General features: G+C 38.3%; 1 protein-coding gene across 2 annotated transcripts in view; it reads left to right on the top strand.

Annotated features, from left to right (window-relative positions):
* The window catches only part of ddx18 (DEAD (Asp-Glu-Ala-Asp) box polypeptide 18), a 28,333-nt gene that overhangs the window by 2,515 nt on the left and 3,924 nt on the right, over positions 1-21,894 (top strand). Inside the window, exons 2-11 of one of the 2 annotated variants that reach the window (XM_062067784.1) lie at positions 991-1,134; positions 1,207-1,332; positions 6,678-6,813; positions 13,897-13,997; positions 14,326-14,525; positions 17,272-17,386; positions 18,116-18,255; positions 18,327-18,488; positions 18,567-18,719; positions 18,823-18,936. In XM_062067784.1, the coding sequence (XP_061923768.1) occupies positions 991-1,134; positions 1,207-1,332; positions 6,678-6,813; positions 13,897-13,997; positions 14,326-14,525; positions 17,272-17,386; positions 18,116-18,255; positions 18,327-18,488; positions 18,567-18,719; positions 18,823-18,936 (1,391 nt within the window). Of the gene's footprint in view, positions 1-990; positions 1,135-1,203; positions 1,333-6,677; positions 6,814-13,896; positions 13,998-14,325; positions 14,526-17,271; positions 17,387-18,115; positions 18,256-18,326; positions 18,489-18,566; positions 18,720-18,822; positions 18,937-21,894 lie in introns of both variants that reach the window. The other variant, XM_062067783.1, reaches the window with a different exon arrangement.

The raw sequence follows: 21,894 nt of genomic DNA, 5'->3' as shown, positions 1-21,894 counted from the left end.
GGCTGCTACATTACTAATGATTAATGTAACTATAGCTGAAAAAATAGTACAATACCAATAGGAGAGACTATTCATCCCTGAACACCATGGAGTTCATGTAGGCTTTATGATGCAGTTACATTATTATATAAATTATCAGAGACGGCGTCAGGAAACTCTTCATTTAACATAATGTCGTTTTTTGCTGCTTCAACACAGCTCAATCAACACAGAAAACGGTAAAGTTAAATAACTTAGTTGTTAACTGTACTTGTCTTTCTCTCAGACAGACAGGGCTTTGCTGTCCGTAACACACACACGCACACACACCGCACGGTGAGCTAACGTTATTCTAAAAGCCAATTAGCCTTCACCTCAAGGACTGCGAGCGGGCTGAGCTGCCGCTTATGTTTCTAGAACGTCAACGGGCTCATTTAGTAGTTGACTTGGAAGTGTTTATTATAATTTGGGGAGAGTCCGCTGCCTTATGTTAACACCTTTCTGCTCACCCCACCGCAGGAGCACTGACTCCATGCACTCTGAATACGCACTGCTGATTGGCTGTTACATGTGCTCGGAATACGCGCTGCTGATTGGCTGTTACCGCTCTGCATGTAACCAATCAGATGGTTCTGTGGGTGGGACAATGCTGGGTGCTGCAGAGACGTACTGACAGAGGCAGAACTAAGATGAGCAGCTTAAGACTTTAGTTTAGGCGGTGGCTCTTTGTTGTTAAGGCGGCCGCCTTAACAACAAAGCGCTGCGGGAAACCCTGCAATTGTGAAAAATTGTGGGGGAATATAGAAATATTTTAAAAAGGCTTATCCACCAAGAAATTTACGACTGACCCCCTTCGCTGCAGTACCTACGCGGACACCATGTGGGGCGCGGACCCCTGTTTAAGACTTGACTTATGGATATTGTATTGCAATGACTGTTAGTGTATGTATATCAGTATTAATATTGTCAACATTTGGTGTTATTTTGCAACCTTTTTCATTGTGCGGTCAGACAAACTGCAGGACGAAACCCAACTTTGCAAGGACAAGCAGAATGACAACCCAACTGAAACCCAAACTAATGCTGAGGGAAAATCATTGAAGCAGCAGCAGAAAAAGAAGAAAAGAAAGGTGCCTCACACTACGGAATCGCCAGGTAACACCACTTAACTGTAATAACAACAGTTTTCTGTGCTTGCTCAAATAAATATCAATCTCATCTTAGCAGAGAAGAAACCCAAAACTCAGCATCAAGTCAACGAGGAGAAGCCAGAAGGCAATAAGGAACAATCATCTGAGCTGGAAGATGAGGACGAAGAAGAGGGAGATCTTGAGTTACCATCTGGTTTGACAGGTATTTAAAGTGCCCAATCCTGCACTGTCAACTTTTCAGATGTTTAAAATGTTGTATTCTCAGACCCGCCCCCCACACTCCCCAATAACAAACTATATATTATACGGGTCGCCGACTTGTCTATCGCTATCGACCAGACCATCTTTTAGACCCTACAGGTCGATCGCAAAAATATTAGAAAAACAAGTATTGATATGACATCAGTGACACCCCCAGCCGGAGAGTGACCAACAGACCCGTTGCAACAAATCAGACATTTTCGAACATCCAACATCTAATAACTCTTCCCTCAACCACGAGTCCATGACCATCATCGCTCACCTGTGACGGGAAGCATACGAGACTCCGTGAACATTGCACCCAAGTACGGATTTTGTGTTGATTTATTGTGAATACAAAAGTAACCATTGACAGATGCAAAGGCAGTAATATATGATAAAACAAGGCAGCAGCTAAAGAAGGACTTCCCCATTTACCCCCTTTTATCACACAGGAATAACCAGCCAGGTGAACAGCTGATTTTAATAATTCCGGTGCTGATGTAAAAACCATGTCATTTGCGTCCCATGTGTGACCAGAACAAATATACTATGGTACTAAGACTATAGTAGCTATAAACAGTTAGCTTCTACAGCAGGAGTATCCAGAGTGCGGCACAGGGGCCATCTGTGGCCTGTGACTCAATTGTCATTGGCCCTAAGCACATTACAAAGAACAACAGCAAAAAAACACCAGCGAAAATTGGGAAAACAGCAAGAAGCACAATGAGATAAAGCCGGTAACGACATAAAACTTTGTCTTTATAAAAAAAAATATTTTTTCCTTTTTTAAAAATGTATGTTATGTTTATAAACTCAGGAAATATATCCCTGGACACATGAGAACTTTAAATCTGACCAATGTATGATCCTGTAACTACTTGGTATCAATGTTGTTTTTGACAACCATCTTACATTTAGTCTTAGTCTTAGTCTTTTGGACTAAAATGCTTATTAGTTTTAGTCACATTTTAGTCACTTTTATATGTGATAGTTTTAGTCCAGTTTTAGTGGACGAAAACTCAAAAGGGTTTTAGTCTAGTTTTAGTCGATGAAAAGTCAAAAATACATAGCTTATTAACTGACCCTGTACTAAAGCTTTCTGATCTTTCATTCTGTACTGTTGTGTGTGTGCGTGTCCCAAATTTACTGTGAACGTAAACGCACAGGTCCTGGTTGGGGCTGCACAACGTCACTTGTGGCTTTTAGGCTAAAGCTAGCAGACTCTACATATAACAGTAACTCGACCTGTTTAACATATCAAGTTATGTGCTGACAGAACGTACTCACAAAGAGATAACCACACCGTCACTGAATGTAAACATGGCTAAACATGCTGCTAAAGTAACACACACATAATAAATTGACGTTAGCGTAACAAAAGCTAACTTTAGCCTGAAGTTAGCAGCCCATTTGTGCCAGGAGTATGTGGAAAAAGTACTAATGTATTAGCTTACTATGACATTTATCGATTATGTTAACAGCATTTGTAACTTACCTTCGAAAAAATATCCTTGTGGCGAGCCTTAAGGTGCCGCTTAAGGTTGGTCGTATTTTTTCCGCATATTTTGTGGCCACATTTGTCACCGTCTTCCTTCACAATACACTCTGTTTTATTATCTGCTGGGTTATATTTAAAATACACCCATATGTCGTCTCTACGTTTGCGACCACCGAGCCCGTGTTGAAACTGCCGCCGCCATCACGGTCCATTGCCTGATGAGTAACAACAGTCTGACGTGTTGAGCACGTTGTGTGCTGCACGCCAGTTGGTGGGCGTGACCAAACTAGGATAGAACGCAGCAGTAGTGATGGGTTGATGAGGCGTCATGAAGCGTTTCGACACATTGCAAAACTGTATTGATACTGTGTCGATACTGTGTCACTAAATACTGACATCTGCTGGACATTAAAAATCCCTACAGGCAACCTATGGACCGACTCAACTGACACTGATTTTATGACCTAGTATATACAATAATATAAACCAAGTCATTGTATTTCATTTAGGATTATTTAATATCTTAATTTAAATAAAAATATATTTTTATCTTTTTTAGATAGTCAATAAATAATGTGAACATGTATCGTGACTAGGATGGTAGAAGGTGGGGATTGAACCCCAGTAACCAGCAACCCTCCGATTGCTGGCACAGCCACTCTACCAACTTCGCCACGCCGTCATTCCTGTAACTTTCTCTAGTAACAGCATTCCATGATTAATATCAATGAATTAACATGAATAATAAATGACAGAAAAATAAGCACACGTATGACTGAGGAGTCATAGTGTAACTTTGTGTGGTGTTTGAGTTGTCCGACTTTTTGTGTGGCCATAAACGCACCAGTGGCTTAGTGGTATGCGTGTTGTTGACGAACACCGTTAGGGCCGCTTGTTGTCACTGTCACTCAAAAGTTGCATTTCAAAATTACACAGAATAAATATGTTTATTTTGTTTAGAATTCAGATGGGTTTGATTTGGTGCGCGGCATATATTTGCTGTGCGGTGCACAGTGTGCGCAGAGGACGCTTGAGCAGTGCGCAATTGCGCAGGCGCGCACTTTAGAGGGAATGTTGCTCACAGGGCACAGAGGAGGCGGGAGTGTGATACAGTTCGCGTATCGGTCACGTGACCAAAGCAGCGCGTGATCGGTCACGTGACTTTCTAAAAGCGGTACGCGCACCGACACAGGGTATCGCTCTATGAGCTCGACGCGTGCGCCGATGCATCTGTGTTGCCGGACCCATCACTACGCAGCAGCCTGCTGTAATAATTGACACACACAATAAACAGAAATGTCATGCATTTTAAACGTCTGACAGATTACCCACTAACATTTTCGTCCGTTCTCGTCTCGTCAACGAAAACTCACACACGTCTCGTCATGTTTTCGTCATCAGAGAGACATGTTTATCTCGTCGCCGTCTCGTTATCGTCATGAAAAAAAGTGGCGTCAACGAAATGATTTCGTCATCGTCATCGTTGACGAAAACAACACTGCTTGGTATCTGAATGATACCCAAATTTGTGGAAGCATCCAAAACTAATGTAAAGTATCCAAACAGAAGAATAAGTGATTATTAAATTTTAACACAAGTGTAGATACAACATGTTAAAACAGAAAGTAAGCAGATATTAACAGTAAATGAGCAAGAGATTAATAATCCATTTTCTACTGCTTGTCATTCATTTTGACAATGTAACAGAATTCGAAATGACACAATATGTTACTGCATACGCCAGCAGGCAAATTAAGAGCCTTTGTTTGCTTACTTACTACTGAAAGACAGGTTGTCTAGCATGTTCAGTATTTTATTTAAGGACAGAATTGTTTTTCGATTGCAGTTGCATTGTTAAAATAAAGCCAATAATGCCATTGTTTGTGGTTCCCTTTATTTAGAAAAGCAGTTAAAAGTATGGAAAAAAAATGTTGCTGCCTGTACCAAAATATTGGTATCGGGACAAGCCTAGAATGTGCGTGTGTGAAGTTTATATATATATATTGGTGTGTGTTTATGTGTATATATACCTGTACATATATGTGTGTGTGTATATATATATATATATATATATATATATATATATATATACGTGTGTGTGTGTATGTATATATTAGGGCTGCAACTAACGATTAATTTGATAATCGATTAATCTGTCTATTATTACTTCGATTAATCGATTGATAATCGGATAAAAGAGACAAACTACATTTCTATCCTTTCCAGTATTTATTGGAAAAAAAAGAGCATACTGGCGCCATGTTCCTTCAACTTGCCAAATAAAACAAGGAAAATGTTACAAAAATGCACACTTTTGATACTCCTGCTATAGATAATAAAAAATGTAATCTGATAAATCTATCGATAAAAAGCAGAGCCTGACGACGCATGCGCGTTTATTATAACGCTCTCGCTCTCTGTCTCTCCCCCTCCCTCACGAATGCTGCTGCGTGCACAATTTGTTGTGTTTTTAACCTTCTTAACCCTGAACATACATTGAAAATACACGCAACCCTAACTCAAAATGCCGGACATTTGAGGCATTTAAGAAACACCGCCCGACAGCACCGCATAAGAGGACATGTCCGGTGAAAAGAGGACGTATGGTCAGGACCTAGGATAGACTGACCATACGTCCTCTTTTCACCGGACATGTCCTCTTTTGCTAGCATCCTCGCAGCTAACGGGCTACGATAGACTGACCATACGTCCTCTTTTCACCGGACATGTCCTCTTTTGCGGCGCTGTCAGGGCGGAGTTTCATAAATGCCCGGCATTTTGAGTATTGTTTTCACAACGCTACTTAATATGTCCGTGTGGAAACTCGTTCGGTACACCTCCGCACCGAAACGGTTCGATACAAATACACGTACCGTTACACCCCTATTATTTTGATTATTGTTTCTCAGCTGTTTGTAAATGTTGCAGTTTATAAATAAAGGTTAAAAAAAAACACACAAAAAAAACGTAGCCCATCTATGCGCTGGCATGCGCATAGCATAGATCCAACGAGTCGATGACTAAATTAATCGCCAACTATTTTTATAATCGATTTTAATTGATTTAATCGATTAGTTGTTGCAGCCCTAGTGTGTGTGTGTGTGTATATATATATATATATATGTATATATATATATATATATGTATATGTGTATATATATATATATGTATATGTGTATATATATATATATGTATATATATATATGTATGTATATGTATATATATATATATATGTATATGTATATATATATATGTATGTATATATATATATATATGTATGTATATATACATATATATACGTATATATATATATGTATATATATATATATACAGGTATATATACTAATATACTGTGTATATATATATATATATATATATATTTTTTTTTTTGACGGCAGTTTGAGAACATTACGATAGCGTGTACAAATATGCATGAAAACACTCCTACAGACATCACACATGGCACTGTTTGGTAAGTATGAATTGTTTGTTAGATTTTAAAACATTTTATAAAAATGTTTTTGGTGTGAATTGTTCTGTATTATGCTTTTAAACCCATTAGGCAAAATAAAGTTCTGTTGAATACTGTTGCCTTTAAGTGTTGCCCTTTCAATGTTTCTATCATGAAAAGGGTGTCAATCAAGGCACACATAAATTTATTGTGGTTGTCTTTTGAGATAAGTCACTTCCAACTTGTCTGACATGACTAACTGCAAGGACATGTTTTCTTGAACTTACCCTCATTTTACCCATTCAACATCTACCATTATATATACCACATCTGCTAACCTAAATTTTTCTGTCAGGTGCGTTTGAGGACACATCTTTCGCTTCTCTCGCTGATCTCGTGAGTGAGAACACACTGAAAGGAGTGCAGGAGATGGGCTTTGAACACATGACAGAGATCCAGCACAAAAGCATTCGCCCGCTGCTGGAAGGAAGGTGGGCATCTGATTCTCATTTAGTTGTAACCACTTTCTTATTATTGGGTTTGCGACTTGTGTGCATCCTTTTAAAGGGGTCATATTATGATGTTTGTCTACATTTAAAACACTCTGTAGTGGTCTACATGACATTTGTACTTTGGTCGAAATGGTGCATAGATTTTGTTTTACAGACCATTGTCTAGCCACTTTTTGACTATCTCCTTTTAGAATGAACCGTTTTGTGGGCTGTCATATTTATGTGCCAATGCCTCCCCCTTTGACTGTGTCTTCACGCCGTCAGCCGTGTTTTAGTTTTTAGCGCTTCCACAATGGGTCTACTGACAGACATGAGTTACAACTATACGCTACTTTGTATTAGCAGTGATAACAAAGGAATATGCATGTGCATGTACAAGCCAGTCTGCCCCACAACAAGAGGATAGGTAAAAATAAGGAACTTATTGGCTTTAACGTTGAACTACAATGGCGGACACATTCAAGGCTTTTCAGGTAAATCTACTATATATGGAGATATCCGTTGGCGTCACAAATTGGAAAATGTCACAAATGTTGTGTATAGGTTTTAGGCCATATTGCCCATTCCCAGTTAAACTGGAGTAAAAGTAGTATTTGTTTCTTCACACAAGATGATATCTGTAATGGTAGTCTGCAAGAGTCCTGCTTTAATTCATAAATGTGTCCAATGTGTCAAGTAATTTTTCAATTATTTAAAAAAAATGTGGAAGTAAGGAAACAGGTTTATAGTTTGGAAACTGGCATTTGTCTCCAGTCTTATAAATTGGTACAATTTTTGCAATTTTCATTTGGTTGGGGAATTTACCTCTTCGAAATGATACTTTGCTGCTGTACATTATCCATCCATCCATCCATTTCCTACCGCTTGTCCCTTTCGGGGTCGCGGGGGGTGCTGTAGCCTATCTCAGCGGCATTCGGGCGGAAGGCGGAGTACACCTTGGACAAGTCGCCACCTCATCGCAGGGCCAACACAGATAGACAAACAACATTCACACACTAGGGCCATTAATGGTTCTGAAATCTTCTTTAATCCTTTTATCCTTTCCATATCATACAATCATTTGAGGTCTTGGAGTTACTTTAATTCATAATTTATATTTCATCTTATATCACAACAATGAGGAACATTGACTTATTTGTTGTTATCATTCAAGTCCTCAATTGACACAGGATATGGAATCTTTTCTTCCAGACGTCACGTCCGGCTCATTTAATATGTGAGACTCGAATAAGTCGGCCAGCGAGCGTCTCTTGACATAGCATTCTGGGCGGCATTTTGCCTTTCTCGAAGAAAGATGCCGTATACTTGTGTTGTTTTAGGCTGCTGGAACAAAAAAAAGGATAAACGATTCTTCAGAATTCTTTGAGAAGTAATCAAGAAGTGCAAAAGATGCCAGATTTAGTCCAAGGGAGCAGAGTCAAAGAACACAGTTTTTTCTGTAAATTTGCAGTGATCACTTTAAAGGTTTGTTTGATATACTTTAACCGTTTAGTTTTTCATATGTAAGTAATATATTGATATCATTTGTATTTTATCTTGTTTCAGAGTTCTAAAAACGCATATTTGCCACGAGTGTTTTGCAAACCACCAACTCGGCGAGTATAAATAAAAGAAAGCAAATGTGAGCAAAACCTAAGAGTTAAGCGTTTACCAAAGGCAGCAATCATAAATGAAGTTTTTAGCACATACACAATGTTGACATCTATGGTTATATTTTAATAAAGACATGGAAAAGCACGCTACTTGTAAATGGTGTGTGCAACAACAATAAGGCAATAACAAACATTGCTGTAGACGCAAAGTTAAATCATGAAATGCAACTTTACCCGAGTAAAAAACAATGCATGATTTATCCGGGAGAGTCTTAACCTCTTAAGGCCCAAGCTGTTTGTTTACATGCTTTTTTTTATTTCTCTTTGCTATTTGGGCTTATTGGACCCTAATTCGAATAAAAACTAAGAATCATTGTTTGATATGATGTACTGTATTTTTCGGAGTATAAGTCGCACCGGAAAATAAGTCGCACCTGCCGAAAATGCATAATAAAGAAGGAAAAAAACATATAAGTCGCACTGGAGTATAAATCACATTTTTTGGGGAAATTTATTTGATAAAACCCAACACCAAGAATAGACATTTAAAAGGCAATTTGAAATAAATAAAGAATAGTGAACAACAGGCTGAATAGGTGTACGTTATATGAGGCATAAATAACCAACTGAGAACATGCCTGGTATGTTAACGTAACATATTATATGGTAAGAGTCATTCAAATAACTATAACATATAGAACATGCTATACGTTTACCAAACAATCTGTCACTCCTAATCGCTAAATCCCATGAAATCTTATACGTCTAGTCTCTTACGTGAATGAGCTAAATAATATTATTTGATATTTTACGGTAATGTGTTAATAATTTCACACATAAGTCGCTCCCTGCGACTTATAGTCTGAAAAATGCGGTACATCATGTTTAGTGACATGCTAATTCTTATTTTTACCCTTTTTTTTCCCAAATTCCTTTGTATGTTATACTCTTCTGACACCACCAGATGGCAGTATAATGGTCCACATAAGCGGCCATAAGACCCCAATTCAGTAGTGTACACAATTTTGGAAATAAGAGCTAAAAGGTGCTGTCCACGCATGTGGCCACTAAGCCTTTAATTATTAATACCGATTTCCTTGACTGGGGCCACACACAAAGAAGTTGTAGACCTCTGTGCTTTTCCCAAGTTGTCATCTGTTTTGTCGTGTAGAATAATGTCTGGAGCACCAGATGGTTCGACATGTCTGGGAACACAACCAATGGACAATCAGCTCATTTGACAAAGCTTTTATTTGATAACGTATAGGGATAGATTCATTTGCATAGTTAGATTTTTTTGCTCTTATCGTTTTTAATGGTAAGCTCTAGGCCCCTTGTGTACTCAGATAGTTTGCTCTCTGTTTCCTGCACAGTAGCCATGTTGGTTTGGTGGCCCGTCGTTGACTTTCGTTCAAAAGTCACGTGTCTCAATACAACCTATAGTTACAAATTATTTATTGAAGCTTTCAACTACTTCTTTCATATTGTCAAATAACAATCATTGGTACTTTAACTTAACTGCCAGTGTATTGCAGTCCTGTGAAGGAATTGGACATTGAAAATTTAAAATGAAAAAACCCTCTTAGTAAAAAACGTGTATAATGGAACAACAAGAAATATTATGGCCAAAATACAACAAACATTTACCGAAAAGACAAAATAAGTCAGCCTTTGTCCCCTGAGGGGTCATCATTTTGAGAAGATAATGCAACCGGATATGACGTGATATGTTACTGCATACGTAAGCAGCCTAATCTGGAGCCTTTGCAGGGTTTCTACGCGTTTCTGATCGTGCCGCGGCGCCTCTGCTAAATAGAAGCCACCATACCCTTAAAAATGAGGGTCTTTTACGTGGAAACAAATATAGTAATACATAGTATGAATGGATATATAGCCAATTATTTACCCACTATTAACTAGTGCTGCATCATTGAAAAACTTTATCATCCGTAAGCAAGACACACGCGAGTGTCTGGAGCCCCTGCAGAAAGACGAGGCGCTGCCCACCCGCCGGCCCTGCCGTAATTCGGCTCCGGCGGTGGGCCAGCGGCTCCTCCAACCATGGCACGCGCACAGCACTGCATAGCACTCCTGAAAGACCCAACGAGCCATTAGTGTTGATCCTTGTCCTGAATTTACCGATCTGACTTGCCGACTTCTCTTACTCGCCTTCTTCTAACCTGCCAGGTTGTGTACCTGAAAGGGACGTTCAGCTTCCCCTAAAAAAAAATATATATATGTATATATACTGTATATATATCGCATTTTTCGGACTATAAGTCGCTCCGGAGTATAAGTCGCACCTGCCGAAAATGCATAATAAAGAAGGAAAAAAACTTATAAGTCGCACTGGAGTATAAGTCGCATTTTTTGGGGAAATTTATTTGATAAAACCCAACACCAAGAATAGACATTTGAAAGGCAATTTAAAATAAATAAAGAATAGTGAATAACAGGCTGAATAAGTGTACGTTATATGAGGCATACCGTATTTCCTTGAATAGCCGCAGGGGCGTTAATTAATTTAAAACCTCCTGTCACTCCTGCGTTTACCGGAAACCGGCGGGATGGCCGTGCATGCGGTAATTATTTTAAAACCTCTTCTCACTCCGGCGTTTACCAAAAGGAATCCATAAAATTTAGGCGTGCGCTTTGAGTGTGATGTAAGCATACCATCATGAAAAGCACATTTAATTAAAAAATTTTTATTATGGTCTTACCTGTACTTATAAATGGAGTCCATTTGCAGCTCCTTCTGACCAAAAGCATCGATAACTTGTTTATAGAAGTCTTCATTATTTTCTTTTTTCCGTTTTAAAAGTCTCTGTCTCGATGGAGATATTCCTTTAATTATTACCTCCTGCTTCGATTGAAAGTCCAGTTTAGAAAACTGTTTTATTTTAGATACCGGTATGTAATCCTCCTTGTTAAAAGGAAGAAAAAAAAAATCTCTTGCTGCATGTGTTCACTTCTTCTGCAGTACCGGAAGTCGCAAGAAGGATCACTAGCGCGGCAGCGCCCTCTACCACCAGGAGGCGGGAGTCATTTAATGACTTATACAGTATTTCACACACACAGCTACGGTATATTAATAAAACATAGCTGCTTACTGTTCTCTTTAGCATACTGTACCGGTATTCAATAGCTTGGACCTTAAATCCTACTGAATAGCTCTTTATCTTTTTTCCTTTGTGCGATTGTAAACTACTGAAAGCAGCTTCCTCCATTTTGAAAATGAGGACAGATGCGTCACTCGTGACGTAACGAATTTGACCCGGTGGAAGTTCTAGCCATATGCTAAATATTTTGCGAAACGAGTTTGACACGGTGAAAATTATAGACATGCGATAATAAAATTAATATTTTGCGAAACGAATTTGATCCGGCTTCAATAATAAACCGGCGATAAGGCCAAGCATGCGTTAATTATTTTGAGAAACGAGTTTGACCCGGCAGTAATTCTAGACGTGCGAATACTATATTCCCTGCGCCAATTCAAGGAAATACGGTAAATAACCAACTGTGAACGTGCCTGGTATGTTAACGTGACATTATGGTAAGAGTCATTCAAATAACTATAACATAGAACATGCTATACGTTTAGCAAACAATCTGTCACTCCTAATCGCTAAATCCAATGAAATCTTATACGTCTAGTCTCTTGCGTGAATGAGCTAAATAATATTTGACTCTGTACCGAGGATGTCGTTGTGGCTTGTACAGCCCTTTGAGACACTTGTGATTTAGGGCTATATAAATAAACATTGATTGATTGATTGATATTTTACTGTAATGTGTTAATAATTTCACACAAGTCGCTCCTGAGTATAAGTGGCACCCCCGGCCAAACTATGAAAAAGAACTGCGATTTATAGTCCGAAAAAAACTATATATATATATATATATATATATATATATATATATTAGGGCTGCAACTAACGATTAATATGATAATCGATTAATCTGTCGATTATTACTTCGATTCATCATCATCATCATCATCGGCAGTCACTCGTAGTCGAGTATGACTGTCCTCAGTCATAATCGGAAAAAAGAGACAAACTACATTTCTATCCTTTCCAGTATTTTATTGAAAAAAAACAGCATACTGGCACCATACTTATTTTGATTATTGTTTCTCAGCTGTTTGTACATGTTGCAGTTTATAAATAAAGGTTTATAAAAAAATAAAAATAATTTATAAAAAAATAAAATAAAAGAAATTGCCTCTGCGCATAGCATAGATCCAACGAATCGATGACTAAATTAATCGCCAACTATTTTTATAATCAATTTTAATCGATTTAGTCGATTAGTTGTTGCAGCCCTTATATACGTGTGTGTGTGTGTGTGTGTGTGTGTGTGTGTGTGTGTGTGTGTGTGTGTGTGTGTGTGTGTGTGTGTGTGTGTGTGTGTGTGTGTGTGTGTGTGTGTGTGTGTGTGTGTGTGTGTGTGTGTGTGTGTGTGTGTGTGTGTGTGTGTGTGTGTGTGTGTGTGTGTGTGTGTGTGTGTGTACACAGTATATGTGTGTAAATATATATATATAGTGGTCAAAAATGTTCTCTTGTGTTTGCATTTCATTGACTGCGTTAGGATGGTGGCGCAACTTTTTTTCATTGATGTTGTAGCACCACAGTGCTGCAGCCAAAATAGACCGTTATTGGCTAAATGCTCAACTGTCTTGCCCACGGATGGGGAGTGAATTAATAAGAGTGATTGAAGTGGGGGTGCTGGGCTTCCGCATGGTAATTGGATGACCCGTCTGGGCTGAATTTTTTAAGGGAGGTTTTCTTTGTAAAATCTAGCATGTTTCCATATTTTACCTGTTATTGGAGACGGTACTCATGTTTAAAGAGGGGCTGAAAAATAGCTTCTCCTACTTGAAAGACTAGTAGCTGCCATTGGTATAACAATTACAAAAATAGAGCAAAACAATATTCTATAAATTATGTTAATACAAATTACTTATAACACAGACTTGTTTGTAAATGTATGTAAATTATTTTTAGCATTCTATTTTTTAGCTAGGTAGGGGAAACCCTGCTTTGTAAACTGTTTTGAAATGGTTCTATTGTCATGTACATACCAAACAATACATTGTGATATACATCATCATTGCAGGAGGCTGCAAAATATATTGCAGTATAGAATTTAGGCCAAATTGTCCATCCTTAATTGGCAGTGGTACGTTGTTTGTCGACCAAGCTCTCATGGTGTAGACCGACATAAACCTGGCCATTGGCCTTTATGACTGGCACTGGAGACGAGGTGGGTAAAGTGTCTTGCCCAAAGACACCACAGCAATAACTCGGATGGAGGAAGCAGCAAACCCTGTAGTTTCTCTAAACAACCTGCTCTATACCACTGAACACTGCCGCCCCATCATTATTTCCTTTAACTGTATATCATGACATAGGTTTTAGAACACTGCTATGTGTGATGCTAATGTTTTTTTTGTTTTAATGAGCAGAGATGTGCTGGCTGCTGCCAAAACAGGAAGTGGCAAAACCTTGGCCTTCCTCATACCTTCCATAGAGCTCATCTATAAACTCAAGTTTATGCCCAGAAATGGTAATGACGGTCACACTTTATCCAAATCTTAATTTGTACCTAATGTATTGACACGACTATAGGACATCCTGCTAGGGCTGCTGCACAATTTGAGAATTGCCATGACAGTCACATTGCAAGGTCCTGCGATGTTAATTGTCCACAAGATGGCAGCATAACAAAAAGCAATTTAAATATTTTTTTTTATATCGAAGGTTTAAGAAAAACATTTTCCTTTATTGCGCAGCCCTAACTTCTACTTATATTTGGGTCAGTACGGTAATTGATTGTCATAATGCTTTTATTTACTCTAGTTTATTCTTTATCTCTCATCACTGTCTATCTGCAGGGACTGGTGTAGTGATTCTTTCTCCGACACGTGAGTTGGCGATGCAGACATACGGTGTGCTGAAAGAACTCATGACACACCACGTGCACACCTATGGCCTGATCATGGGCGGCAGCAACCGCTCAGCAGAGGCCCAAAAACTAGCCAATGGTGTCAACATTGTGGTGGCAACACCCGGTCGCCTGTTGGACCACCTCCAGGTGAGCTAACGTCTACCTTCACTAATATGAGACTTAGGTGGTGCTGCAGCTATCGAATGTTTTAGTAATGTAGTATTGTGTTAAAAATTCCTTCAATTAATAAAATAAAAAAATTTTGCTTGGTTAAAGGACAGTTATAAATTGGAAGTGAAAATAGAACATTTTCACCTAATAATGAATAACCAATTGGTTTCATTTAGAATTAATGTCCATGGCTATGCATTTATGAAACCCAAAACTTACATTGGCTGATTAGAAATAAGACAATATTAATTTTAAGATTTTTAGATTTTGTAGTGTTTAATCCTAAAATGAAGACCACTACAACAGTGAAGCGCAATATACACTATTGTTACTTACTGATAATTCATCATTAAACCAAAGCGAGACACACTGCTAGATATGAGCAGGTACTGATTAGAGAGCTAAAATGTTTTTATTTTCCATCTCTTCAAAGCAAAGCGCTGTTGTGACATTATGTAATTTGTAATGAAATAAGATAATAAAAATGATAAAGAAATGCTATATACATCGTTGATGTTGCTCGGTATGTGTCCTTAATCTCTGAAAACACGCGCTAAAGGGGAACTGCACTTGTTTTGTTTTTTTTTGCCTATCTTTCGCAATCCTTGTGAGAGACAAAAACACAAAAGGGTTGTTTTGTTACATTCCAAAATTGGCACATTCTAGGTGGCCAGCAATGCAGCTAATGGGATCAATCCATTCTGCCTCTAAATCTCTTTAAAAATGCATCCAAAAACCGCCAACAATACTTACTTTCCGGAAGTAGAAACGCACATTTGTTGCTGGAAGTCGGATATGCGCTGCAATGGAAACAGAAAAAAATGCTTTGAGGAAATAAGTTCCGGTATTGCTTAAACTGACCAAAATACGGTAAATATTGTACATATTACAGAGTTATGAATGTGTTTGTTACTACATTTTATATATATATATATATATATATATATATATATATATACTTGCCGTGTGTATATAAAACATATTACATATTATGAAGGTGTCTGTAACTACATTATATATAGACTTACAGTGGGTATATTGTACATATTGTTATGAAGGTGTCTGTTACTACATTATATATATACTTGCAGTGTGTATATAAAACATTACATATTGTTAGGAATGTGTCTGTTACTACATTATATATATTATACCTGCCATGTGTACATAAAACGTTGATGGAGGGTTTTGAAGTTTTTTTAGAGGGCTTTGAAGGCTACAATGGTCACTCCCATCATAAGCTGAATCTTGCAAGTGTTTTTTATTGTCTTTAAAATCCTAAACAAAAACAGACGTGTGTTTCTGTCTCTCACAATTATTGTGGGGATAAGCAAAAGTACAAAAAGTGCAGTTCTTTAAACTTACTCTCCTTGTGTCCCAAGGACACGCCTCATTTTTACCATGAAAAACGAGACATTCTGTTTAACATCACAGTAACTAGTAGTGATGCAACCATCGATAAAAATCAAAAATGATTTGTAACCAACAAATTAATTTGCCGATGATAGTTGGCGATGTCATCGCTCATGTTTTTCCAGACATAAAGGAGCATGCACATGTCTGCGGACCCAGTGGCTGCCGAGATACAGGAAGAGAAAAACCACCGCGTGTAAAAACTAAACATGTCAAAGACATGTTTCTTCAATTTGCAACGTGGGCCCTGCTTTTTAATGCCAGTACATCTGTGATACAGCACTAACGCTAAGTGCTGAACAAGAAATAAAAACTACAAACATTATAAAATAAACACTGCAATGTCTGCTCTCACTCGGATGCAGACTGATGGGATGTTAATATTTTCTAGTTTAGATGGTTTATGCTCACATTGTTCTACTATCCGAGAGGCATGATTTCTAATCTAGAATTAAGCGATGCAGCTGCAGCAGGACACCAGCAGGCTAATTATGTCAAAACAGCAGCATAAGCTAGTTAGCTCTCTGTGATCAATGTGCTGCTAAAAGTAGGTCCTTAACATTATCGCCAGTAATAATAATATCACTAATAGTTGGTTAATATTCAGGTCACAAGAAAGTAAATGGACTATTGTTGGCGGTTTTTGGATGTTTTTTTAGAGGGCTGAATGTGCACAATAGACGCAATGACTCCCACTACTTTCATTGTTTGCCAAAAAAAAGGTTCTTGTCTTAAATAGGGATTGTGAATGATAAACAGCACATCTTTCCCATTTTTACGTATTTCCAGTATGACTGATCTGCTGATATGGTCATAGTGCAGATTAATTCCCCACGTGACATCAGATCCCCAATTACTTTAAATGCCAAAGTCATCTGAAGCGCAATATTCAAAATGGCTGTTTGAAATTGTGGCGTTTTGTGGATGTTTAAACAATATTTTCACATACATTGCGTATTGGAAATATAATTGGATATAGTTTAACAGATCAAATGAAACATTACTCAGCATATAAATAGCATTAATTTTTCCATTATACAATACTGGTACTTTAAGTGACATGTTATTTGTAGATTAGTTTGGTTTTACTGTAATGCTTTCTATTATGAAAGTTAGAAAAGTTACTGTGGAGGAGCAAACGCAGTACAGCATGAGTGAGATGTGTCCTGCTGGCCAAATGAGCAGCCAAAAAGGGTTGGCATTACATTTTGCTTGAGGCTGTTGCAGAGAAGCAGTTTGTCTCATTCAAATGGGGAATGATAGAATTGCAATGTTGTAACTAATTACAAATAACGTGTTCTTTTTTTAGAACACACCCGGCTTCATGTTCAAGAACTTGCAGTGTTTGATCATCGATGAGGCTGACCGCATCTTGGAGGTGGGCTTTGAGGAGGAACTGAAACAGATCATCAAGCTGCTGCCCAGTATGTCTTGTTCTTTATCTTTGAGATGATTCATGACATCACACCACATACAAGCGATAAAGCATGAAAAGGAATATTAAATGCTTTTCCACACCATCTTTCCATTCAATCATCCTGTCATGACATTAAAATATTGGCCTTTTACAAATATGACAGATATCAATATTGGAGCCTTGAGTATTTACCGATATTGATCCAATACGATATCAGCATAAGTCATACATACTTGAATGTTATGTAGTGAGAAATGTTAGAAAAAGGTTGATCAATGGAAATTAGTCAAACATAAAACACTGAAAACACTAACCTATTTATTATTAAGAGTCTGCAATGGACATATCCAGTCTTAAAGTTAAAGTGGAATGGTAATTGTGATATTTCATGGCCACAATAATTAAACATTTTTAGTTCATGACACAGTAAAATGATGTAGATGCGTTTGTTACTGGATACTTTTTAATATGCTTGTGCCTTGAAAACTTATCTGGAAATAATGTGCAACTGTAATTATTTAGGGCGAGGGCAATTCGTCAACGTCTTGTGCCTTGCATCGATAAAAGATTGCCGTGTACAGAGAAATGTGTTCTTTGACATGTTAACTGGCTGTCCAGCTTTGCACAAGTAAATATGCTGCAGGACTGATTGTATCAGAGATTGTCACACATTTTACATGCATGATCTAAAGCTGACAAACTGATAAGGTTCGAGTTTTCCTGTGTTTTTTTGTAGGGAAGAGACAGACCATGCTCTTTTCAGCCACACAAACTCGCAAGGTGGAAGACTTGGCTCGTGTCTCTTTAAAGAAAGAGCCGCTGTATGTGGGCGTGGATGACAACAAGGACAATGCCACTGTGGATGGTTTGGAGCAGGTACTGTTGACGTCCTAGCCATCATGTGACAACAAGACCCTCTGGTGACGATAAGTGCTTCTGTCCTACAGGGCTATGTCGTGTGTCCTTCAGAGAAGCGCTTTCTGTTGCTCTTCACCTTCCTCAAGAAGAACCGCAAGAAGAAGCTGATGGTCTTCTTCTCGTCCTGCATGTCTGTCAAATTCCACTACGAGCTACTCAACTACATTGACCTTCCTGTGATGGCCATCCACGTAAGCCTTATCATCCATGATGCTTCCATGTTTGTAAAGATGCTTTATCAATGCCAACTTTGTCCTTTCATCACTCAGGGCAAGCAGAAGCAGACCAAACGCACCACAACCTTCTTCCAGTTCTGCAACGCTGACTCTGGCATTCTGCTGTGTACGGACGTGGCAGCTCGAGGCTTGGACATCCCTGAGGTGGACTGGATCGTCCAGTACGACCCCCCGGATGACCCCAAGGTCTCTTTAAGAGTTTGGCTTGATGATCATTCCACTGTAACATGATATCAATGCTTTGTCTTGTAACGTCAAGTTTTCATGAAGCTTTGCTTCCTGCGCACAGGAGTATATCCACAGGGTGGGAAGAACTGCTCGAGGCATCAACGGCAGAGGCCACGCCCTCCTCATACTGCGCCCTGAAGAGCTTGGATTCTTACGCTTCCTCAAGCAGGCTAAGGTACTCATATCATGATGCCCAATTTCATGCCCTTCTCACACTTTGATCTCCAGGACATGCGCAATCACACTGTTTGTGGCCATCACTTTGCGCGCGCACACATGTTCAGGGTTTCTCCTTACTTTTTAAATAAATATATTTTTTGCACGACACTACTAATGTTATAATTATTGCACCTATTGGTTGTACTGCTTGAAAGAAACATCCATTGGTTGTTCTGTCTCTTTAAGGACAGTTCATTAAAAACTACAAAAATTCTCAATTGACGGACAAAATAATCCATAAAAGTAAAAAATCTAAAAAAGGAGCTTGCACACTGCTCAACAATGTTTTCTCCTGTGTAATAAAGACAATTCCGTAGTAAAGTCAACGAATTAATTGCTCCTTCCAGCAGCTGATGAATGATAGTGGGTAGAACCAGGGCAGTGGAGCATCTCGCCCATGTCATCATGCTAACGACAAAGCAGTGTAAGTTCTTGAGTAAACGTTTGTGATGCAGCTTGTTTAGTATACAGTGGTACCTCGATTTACAAACTTAATTGGTTCATGAACATTGTTTGTAAAACCGAAAAGTTCCTCATAACAATCATTGTAAACATGAAACTTTTTTTTTTTTTTAAAGCCTCAAGTCCTTTTTTTTTAGTAAAAACAAACCTATGCACTTTGAAGACGCCATTACATAGTGTTGTCCCGATACCAATATTTTGGTACCGGTACCAAAATTATTTCAATACTTTTCGGTACTTTTCTAAATAAATGGGAACACAAAAAATTGCATTATTGGCTTTATTTTAACAAAAACTCTTACGGTACATCAAACATATGTTTCTTATTGCAAGTTTGTCCTTAAATAAAATAGTGAACATACAAGACAACTTGTCTTTTATTGGTAAGTAAGCAAACAAAGGCTCCTAATTTAACTGCTAACGTATGTAGTTCTATTATTTTGTCAAAATTATTAAGGACAAGTGGTAGAAATTGAATTATTAATCTACTTGTTAATTTACTGTTAATATCTGCTTATTTTTTGTTTTAACATGTTCTATCTACACTTCTGTTAAAATGTACCGTATTTTTCGGATTATAAGTCGCAGTTTTTTTCATAGTTTGGCCGTGGGTGCGACATACACTTCGGAGCCACTTATATGTGAAATTATTAACACATTACCGTAAAATATCAAATAAAATTATTTATCTCATTCGCGTAAGAGACGAAGCAAATGGCAGCAATCGTCACACACACGTCAACCAATAAGAATTTGGCGGGGGAGGGTCATGGCAGAAGTGCATTGTGGGTCATGAGATGCTAACTGCTATATGATGTATGCTACTGCCGTAGCTATTAAAATGGATCACATCAACATTCATTGGCAGTAACTTATAAAAACTGAGTTAGACTAAACAAAAATGGCACCGAAAAGGAAATCATATACTGCAGATTACAAGATGGATGTAGTGAAATATGCAGCAGAGAACGGCAATCGAGCAGCAGAAAGAAAGGACATACCAGAGGCGACACCGGGGAGGAAGATTTCATAGGATTTAGCGATCGGGAGTGACAGATTGTTTGGTAAACGTATAGCATGTTCTATAAGTTATAGTTATTTGAATGACTCTTGCCATGATGTGTTTGTTGCGTTAAACCAGGCACGTTCTCAGTTGGTTATTTATGCCTCATATGGCGTACACTTATTCAGCCTGTTGTTCACTATTCTTTATTTATTTTAAATTGCCTTTCAAATGTCTATTCTTGGTGTTGGATTTTATCAAATAAATTTCCCCCAAAAATGAGACTTATACTCCAGTGCGACGTATATATGTTTTTTTCCTTCTTTATTGTGCATTTTTGGCCGGTGCGACGTATACTCCGGAGCGACTTATAGTCCAAAAAATACGGTAATAATCACTCAGTCTTCTGTCGTTTGATAATTTACATTAGTTTTGGATGATACCACAAATTTGGGTATCAATCCGATACCAAGTAGTTACAGGATCATACATTGGTCATATTCAAAGTCCTCATGTGTCCAGGGACATATTTCCTGAGTTTATAAACATATTATACATTTTTTTAAACGAAGAGATATGTTGTGATGCCAAAAAATATCGACAAAATCATAGTAGTATTGACGAGATACGCTATATCATTACAGTGGATGTTAGGTGTAGATCCATTAATTGTGTTTGTTTACATTTTGACGCCGGTGAGCTACAGTATGTAGTAAAGCATGTTTAGCTATTCCTCGTCCTGCAGGGATGATACTTGTAAGAAACATACTTTATTTGTCGCCATGGAGACGAGGATTAGTGATTTAGAAGTAGCTAAAACACTGCTGACTGGGGCTGGACTTTAGCTAGCCATGTCTTAAAGCACCTCTTCCGGTGGGCTTTTCAGTGTTATAGCTTCACCTTTTATTGTTAGTTTTTAAACCAAAATGTATCCGTTCTCCCTTTTCTGTCTACACACTGTTTGTAAGTACTCCGTGATTGTGCACTGCGGAACATGCTCGTAAACCAGCAATGACACGACGTGACGGGGGCGCGGGTGTGGCGGACCGGTACTTCTCAGAGGCGATATAGTACCGAAAATGATTCATTGGTATCGCGGTACTATACTAATACCGGACTACTGTACAATCCTGAAATGTTATCAGCAATCAAGCAGTATACATTTGTGGCTTCTCAGCGCAACAACACACAACACAGGAAATGTGTCCCATGAAATCCCGTCTAACCGGAATGCTCTAACGAAAACAAAAGTTCCGTGGGTGATATGTAAAAGCACTACAATAGGAAAAACAAAAATAGGATTCAAACAAAATTTGTTAAACATTCTCCTCTGCTGCAGGTACCGGTACTTGCGCTTCCTCTTGCCTAAACTCCGCACCAAATTGCAGGACAGTGCGCCGAAACAAGCACGCTAGTTAACAAAGCTAGTATCATCTAGCTAGCCTACTT

The sequence above is a fragment of the Entelurus aequoreus genome, linkage group LG13 (genome assembly GCF_033978785.1).
Source record: "Entelurus aequoreus isolate RoL-2023_Sb linkage group LG13, RoL_Eaeq_v1.1, whole genome shotgun sequence".
Lineage (NCBI taxonomy): Eukaryota > Metazoa > Chordata > Actinopteri > Syngnathiformes > Syngnathidae > Entelurus > Entelurus aequoreus.
Note: the sequence above shows the minus strand (reverse complement) of the source record. Positions and strands in the feature narration are given on the sequence as shown.